The sequence below is a fragment of the Nicotiana sylvestris genome, chromosome 7, assembly GCF_000393655.2.
Source record: "Nicotiana sylvestris chromosome 7, ASM39365v2, whole genome shotgun sequence".
Lineage (NCBI taxonomy): Eukaryota > Viridiplantae > Streptophyta > Magnoliopsida > Solanales > Solanaceae > Nicotiana > Nicotiana sylvestris.
This window is the reverse complement of record NC_091063.1, coordinates 147,111,430-147,119,425: the sequence shown is the minus strand read 5'-3', so window position 1 is coordinate 147,119,425 and position 7,996 is coordinate 147,111,430. Positions and strand designations below refer to the sequence as shown.

At 41.6% G+C, this 7,996-nt stretch overlaps 2 protein-coding genes across 2 annotated transcripts; both read right to left on the bottom strand.

The window, feature by feature from the left end:
- Positions 1-3,581: 3,581 nt before the first annotated feature.
- LOC138873922 (uncharacterized) lies at positions 3,582-4,322 on the bottom strand. Its single transcript, XM_070152411.1, has one exon. The coding sequence runs from the start codon at positions 4,320-4,322 to the stop codon at positions 3,582-3,584; it is 741 nt and encodes a 246-aa protein (XP_070008512.1).
- Positions 4,323-6,336: 2,014 nt separating this feature from the next.
- Positions 6,337-6,960, bottom strand: LOC104228968 (uncharacterized). The gene has a single exon (XM_009781526.1). The coding sequence runs from the start codon at positions 6,958-6,960 to the stop codon at positions 6,337-6,339; it is 624 nt and encodes a 207-aa protein (XP_009779828.1).
- Between the last annotated feature and the right edge of the window lie 1,036 nt (positions 6,961-7,996).

Genomic DNA, 7,996 nt, shown 5'->3' with positions numbered 1-7,996 from the left:
AGCATGTCCATTTCGCAATTGCGAAGCATGATCTCGCAATTGTGAGATCAGAGGCCTTGGCAAAAATACCAGATACTGGCACTTGCTCCTAAGTCCAATTTCACTTCGTGGCCTATCCAAAACTCACTTGAGCCCTCGAGGCTCCAAACCAAACATGCACGCAAGTCCAAAAACATTATACGAACTTGCTCGTGCAATCAAATCATCAAAATAATATCAACAACTATGAATTAAACCTCAAATTCATGAAATCACTCAAGAACATCAAAATTACTATTTTCTCAACTATAGGTCCGTTTTATACCAAACGTTTTTCGATCTTTACCAAATTTTACAGATTTAACTTAATTATTATTTCAAACTTGTTCCGGGCTACGAAACCAAGATACTGGCCCGATACCATCAAGAAAATGCATCAATTCACTTCTAAAAACCTTTATATTTTCTAGAAAATAATTTTCTTTAAAAATTCATTTCTCGGGCTTGGGACCTTGGAATTCTATTTGGGGTATACGCCTAAGTCCCATATTTTACTACGGACCCTACAAGATCGTCGGATCATGAATCCGGGTCCGTTTACCAAGAATGTTGACCAAAGTCAACTTTATTTAAATTTAAAAGCCAATTTCCTTATTTCACTTAGTTTTCACATAAAAGCTTTCTAGAAACGCGCTCGAACTGCGCACACAAATCGAGGTGAGATAAAAAGAGTTTTTTAAAGCCTCGGAACACAGAATTTACTTTCAAAATGAAATTAATCAGAGGTATAATGGTCTTATGACGTTCCGAGAGATTTTATTGACGTACTTCTCATGCATTGCATTCATTTATACATGTATATTGACCCATGATTAGACGACGTTACATACGTGTATATACATACATACATATATATATATATATATATATATATATATATATATATATATATGGGAAAAGGTTATGGCATTATATATGCACCACTACCTGATCAGCTGGTATATATTGATGATTTTGTCCACAGTGGTCGAGATGATATGATGGGATGCCTTTGGAGGCTTATGATGTTATGTACACCTATACCTATGCATGACACGAAATTTATATGCACCTGCATGACACTATAAATGTTTCAGGGTTTACAAAGTTATTTGGACTTACATGTGGAAATCTTTATTCCATATTCCATCTATGTCTTTTATGTACTGATTTTCATGCCTTACATACTCAGTACATTATTCGTACTGATGCCCTATTTCCCGGGGCCTGAGTTTCATGCCCGCAAGTACATGTAGACGAGCTGACAGTTTCCCTCCTTAGGATCCTTGATTAGCGAGAGTTGGTGTGCCACTTTTGGCCTTGGTATGATATGTTTGTATGCATATATGGGTATGACGGGGCCCAGTCCCATCTTTATACAGTTGTATATTCTAACAGAGGTTTGTAGACAGTTATGTATAGTTGGATAGTATGTGGCCTTGTTGGCTTCTAGTTTTGGGTATATTGTTGTCATAGCAGTCTTGCCTGCTTACCCCACTGTATTACGCATGTATATGTACATATGTCTTTTGGAAAGGTTTCCCTCACGTATGTTATTCATGTTTATATCTTAGACGCATACTTAAGGGTGTTCGACAAGTAGGATTCGGGCACCCATCGCGACCCATCGATTTGGGTCGTGACAGCTGGGAGGTTTGTTCCCCTCTGTCTTGTAAGTTGGCTTTGTGAATGATGTTCCATGTCTTTCCGAAAAGATTTCAAGTAGATGACATGGAAGACTGGATGGATCTTCCACCAGGCTGGGATGTTCACCTAGTATGTGGATTTCCCAATGCGTCTTTCGATGGACAAAGGTCTGATGTGTTTTTGCAATAAGCGAGGGTCATGGGTCCTCTCTGCAAACAAGTACCGCTTTGGGATGCTTACCATCACTTTGTATCCAGCTTGGTGTTGGACAAAGTGAAGATTTTGATCAGCAAACCTTGTCGCCCGCTCTTAGGCTTTGACAAGATACTCCGCACTGTCTCCAAATTGTGCTCCCATTCCCTCGAGAAGCTGGCATCTCGAGGAGATTTTGTCATGGTTTATGTATTCACTGTTTGTGGGAGAGGTGGTTGCTACCCGGTAACAATTTCAAAAGCGTTTTTGTTTGTACTAGAGCTCTTTTCTGAATTGAAACACAGTTGAGCAGCATCCAAAATCTTTACCCAATGCTTCTGTGATCCGATAGCAAAGTGGAGAAGATATTCCTCCAGCATGTCACGGAACCATTCTATCTGGCCACTTGATTATGGATGGAAGCTTGAGTTGTGACTCAATTTTGACCCGAAGCACTTGAAAAGCTGGGTCCAAAAGTTTCTAGTGAAGCTTGAGTCGCAGTCACTAACAATGTCTTTGGGCAGGCCCCAATCTTTGACAATGTGAGAGAAGAATAGTCGAGTTATATCTTCTGTTGATATGTTTTGTAGGGCTGCTATAAAGGTTGCATAATTGGAAAACCGATCTATTACAAGCAAGATAGATGCAAGATTTCCGACTTTGGGCAATCCTATGATGAAGTTCAGGGAAACTCTTTCCCAAGGTCTTTCTGGGACATGTAGCGGCTCCAAGAGTCCCGTTTGTGATGAGTAGTCCGACTTGTCCTTGTAGTCTATTTGAAAAGTTTTCATACACTGAGGGGCATCATCAGTCATTTGAGGGCGATGATATGATTTTTCATTCTTGTTGCAAAGGGTAGCTGGAACCATAAGTTCATGTGTTTTGACTCCCTTCTCAACTCCATGATCGATATGTTCTCAGTGGCCATCTTTATGGGCACGCACAATATGATGCGGGGTTTGGCCTCGTTTTCTCCCATCATCAGGAGCATGTTGGCATATGGTACATGTATGGTGTTGGTTTGCCTTAGGAATTCCAATCCCACTATCAGTTCGAAGTCATCTATGATTGTGACGCGTAGGTTGAATCTTCCTTCGTAAGGTCCAAGCTTCATAGGCACTTATTTGGCTATTCCACTTACTGGTTGGGGTGGTGGGTTGACAGCCTTGACACGACCCTTACTCTTTTGCACAACTAGGCCAAGGCATTTCACCTGAGTCGAGGCTAAGTAGTTCTAGGTAGTACCCGTGTCTATCATTGCCCGAATGGGTTTGCTGTTTACTTTCATTTAGACAAACATTAAGGTCCTCTCTTGTTTAGGAGGAGGCCTCTCATCCATCTTCTTTTTCCATTTCTTGGCTATTGGGCATGAGTGCTTCTTAGGGATACCAACATTGGTTCACGCTAAAGTATCCGGGATAGAGCCAACAATTGCAATGAAGGCACCTACTTGTTCTGCCTCGTCTGAGTCGTCATCTGACCCTTCCTCAACAGTTTGATTAGTGTTGATTTGTATATATGGTCATTCATTGTTATGATGTGTCCCACCGCAATGAAGGCATTCTGAAGGGAGCTTCCTCCCCTAATTGTTGACCGATGCAGCATTATCACTGCTTGGAGAAGGAGTCTTAGATTTGGTTGCACTTTGATCTCCTCCACTTCTTCTAGAGCCACCATTGCTAGGCTACCTCCTATTATATCCCCATGGGACAGGCGGCTGGGGCCTATCCTTCTGAATTTCTATATGATAATTCCCAAGGCATTTTTGCAGCTTGCATCACCTTGGGCAGGGTATCTACCCTTTGTCTTTGCATCTCCATATAAGCATGGGGTTTCAGACCTTCTATGAATGCAAAGAGTTTGTCTTTGTCCCCCATATCTTGTATGCTTAGCATGAGCACGGAGAAATCCTGCACTGACCGGGTCTGGCAGAGCTCCCGTAGCTTTCTCTGTGCATTGTATTCAATGTTTTCGGGGAAGAACTCCAGGCGTATGGCTGACTTTAGTTCTTCCCATGTCTTAAAAGTATCTTCCTTGGCCCTGATGGCTTTGTATTTCACTCGCCACCAGAGTTTAGCATCACCTCGAAGATACATGGCAGCAGTTGCTACCTTTTTTGCTTCTTCCAACTCGCCCACGTTATCAAAGTATTGTTCCATGTCGAAGATGAAGTTTTCCACTTCTTTTGCATCCCGATATCCATTGTATGGCTTTGGCTCCGGAATTTTCAGCTTTTGTGGCACAGAGGCGAGTTTCACAGCACCCTTGATTTGGTTTTTGCCTCCTCGAAGCAGGCTTTGTAGGGCAGCATTGACAAAATTGAGTTGGCCTGTCAGGTTGTATATGGTTTGCTGCATGGAAATCACCTTGTCTGCATCTTGTTCTCTATGGGCTAAATTCTCGACGCGCTCCTGTTGTAGGTCCTCGAATTTGCCATAAATTTCGGCTACTTCTGTGGCTGCCATTTGCCGGTCTCCTTCAAAGTAACTACTGATGTTTGTTATGTCAACTTTGGCCTACCGCATTCTGCTGTCCAGGTCATCCAACCTTTGCACTAAGTTGGTTCTTAGTTTAGGCACATATCCACGATGGGTCGTAATAAGTCAACCGTCTCTTCAAGGTCCGCAATGCGATCCCCATGATTTACCATGGTCAGAAATGGTGGTAATGGCAATGTGTTCTCTCATCCGATGTCGAGGCTAGGCCCTAATACCAACTGTTACGCGGCGCCTTCCTGAGGTTCCTTGGAAGGGCAACGAAAGGCTAAGCAACCGATGTCAATGTGGTTGTTGTCCTCCAATTGAGGTCCCCTCCGTACACTAAACGAGATTATCAGTGACGTTGGAGAAAATCAATGTCAAGAGCAATTGCGGAAGCTGAAACGAGAATTGAGAATGAAATCTTGATTGCATTGATGAGTGAAATCTATTACAAAAGACTACACGGTGTCGAGGGGGAGACACACCAGTACAGAGAAATATTTGCTTTCTTGAATATTTGATTGCTTAATCCCCCCTAATAATGCTTAATAAAAACCAAAGTTACATGAGTTGACCTATCTAAGCTGTAGGAGCCAACTGAAAGTAAATGAAATGAAACTACTCTATATTTACAATGAAAAAGAACTTAGTTTTCTACAACGTAGAAACAGGTCCGTTGGCAGCAACTTTGTCTTTCGCGTCAGGGTCTGCGCGGTGTTGTCGACACACGCAGCACTAGTTGCGTCTGCCTGTGACTGGGCGCTGGTACTTAGCATTAGGATCTGGGCACGCGGCATTGTCTGTGTGTGCCACATTGTCGGTGCACGTGGCACTATTGTCATGCGCTGACGAGGGCTATCGGTGGGACAATAGAGGCACATGCGCGCTGGTCACTTGGCGCTGCCGAGACCACGGGGCCGACCATGGCGCTGGGTGTTGGGAGGCTTGCCATGTTGCCATAGGGCACGTCTAAAGGGTCATGGGGGCGTGGCTGGAAAGCATCCCATGACAGCTCGCATGTCAATTGTCAAGTAGCCATTTAAATTATGTACGTTTTTTCTCCTTTCATGTAGCCATCAAGGCAAATATATTGAAGAAACCTACTCATAGCTTGTGGGCAAATGTCACCACGATGGAGCTAGATTTAAAGTTTTTGGGTTTTGAATAGTTATTGAATTTGTTTATATATAGAGAGAGAGAGTCTGAATCCTTACGCAAGATTAAATTGTTACTTCATCCATTGCGATGGTGAAAAATTCCATAAGAATGACGGGGGTTCGTAAGGCAGTGAGGTTGAACGATTCAAGGGACCTGAGGGCTAAGGGGACCAATAACAACAACATGTTGGTTTTATTTAGTAAATTGGAAAAAAACACAGTTGCTTCAATCTGTTCCAAATTAAAGTTTGCTTAAAACTCTTATACAGTCTACAACTGGTGATCATACAATTCGCCAGCCAATATAAGAATGCCATGGGATGGATAAACTCAATAATTAGTGATTAAAGAATGGAAAAATATTTAAAACCTTTTAAACTTGACACGAATTATTAGTTACATCCTTAAACTATTCGTAATTTTAATTACCCTTTTCAGAACTTGGCAATTGATAACTGTTATCCCCTGGATCCTGACGTGATAAAAAGCATGTATACTCTTCCTTTTGGGTTCATAGGAGTGAAAGATCAAAATTCAGCTCCAACAATAACAACAACAACAACAACAAAAAACTCAGTGTATTTTTATAAATGGGGTCTAGGGAGGGTAGTGTGTACGTAGACCTTACTCCTACCTTATAGAGATAGAGAGGTTGCTTTTGATAGACCCTCGGCTCAAAGAACAGTGGAGATAAAGAAACAAGTGGCAAGAAATAGTAACAACAATGTATTATGGTAACAGTGCGAGTGACACAACAAGTAATAGTAAAGAACCATGAATAAGATAATACAAAAATAGTCCTAGTTCTACTGGTAAGCCTAGGAGGAACACACTACTATCTGTCAACCTACAACTCTAATCCTCAACCTCCACACCTTTCTATCGTGGGTCATATCCTCGATAAGCTGGAGCAATATCATGTCTTGCTTAACTACATCTCCCCAGTACTTCTTAGGCCTATCCCTTTTGTTCCTCAGACCTGCCATGGACAACCTCTCACACCCTCTCATCGGAACATCTATGTCTCTCCTTTTCACATGCCTGAACCATCTCAACCTAGATTCCCGCAACTTGTCCTCCATAGATGCCACTTCTACCTTATCCGTAATAACTTTATTCCTAATCTTGTCCTTCCTGGTATATCTACACATCCATCTCAACATCCTTATTTTGGCGACTTTCAACTTCTGGACATGGAATTTCTTGACGAGCAAGCACTCAGCCTCATATAACATAGTCGGTCTAACCATCACTTTGTAGAACGTGCCCTTAAGTGCATGTGGCACATTCTTATCACGCAAAACCCCCGAGGTGAGCCTCCATCTCATCCACCCCCCTCCAATATTGTGAGAAACATCCTCTTCATTCGTCTCGTTGTCTTGAATAATAGACCCAAGATACTTGAAACTATCCCTTTTGGGGACCACTTGACTGTCAATCTTCACTTTCACTCTTTCTTCATGCATCCCATCACTGAACTTGCACTCCGAGTACTCAAAGCCAAACTTTTCCGAAAATCTTCCGAATTCATCCCGAGGCCCCCCGGACCTCCACCAAAAGTACGAATAGGTCACATAATACTATTCAAACTTAAACCTTCGGAACACTCAAAACAACATCAAATCATCAAAACACCCTCAGATTCAAGCCTAAGGTTTCCAAAACTTCCAAATTCCGCTTTCGATCAAAACATCTATCAAACCTTATCCGAATGACCTGAAATTTTGCACACACGTCACAAATGACACAAAGACCTACTCCAATTTCCGGAATTCCCTTCTGATCCCTATATCAAAATTTCCACTACCAACCCAGAAAACACCCAAAATTCCAATTTCGCCACTTCAAGCCTAAATCTACCACGGGCTTTCAAAATACATTCTGATCACGCTCCTAAGTTCCAAATCACCTAACGAAGCTATCCGAACCATCGAAAGTCACATCCGATATCTTTTCCACATAAGTCAACGTTTGGTTGACTTTTCCAACTCAAGTTTACTCAAAAGAGACTAAGTGTCTCATTTCTCTACAAAACCACCCCGAACCCAAACCAACCAACCCGATACTACATAATATAACTGAACAAGATATAAAGAAGCAGAAATGGGAGAAACAGAGTGGTAACTCATGAAACGACCGGCTGGGTCATTACATTTTTGCTCCAACAATTCATCATCGCAAATTCGCAATCAATGTTCTTAGTTAAAAATCTTATTTCATTATCTAAAGGTCTCCATTCACAGAAAACATGATTTATGGATGAAAAAAATAGAAAGAACACTCACAATTTTATACTTCAAAATTCACTGCGATCAATCAAAACCTTGTTATACGTCAAAATTCACTGCGATCAAATGCCTCAAATACAGCTACTTATAAGGAATACTGATCAATCAATGATGACATTGCCGCTGGCATATTGAAAAGATTAATTTTCGTTCCTATACCATATAGGAAACTATATTACCAAATATGTTCATAGTTTGCATATTACCTTTCATG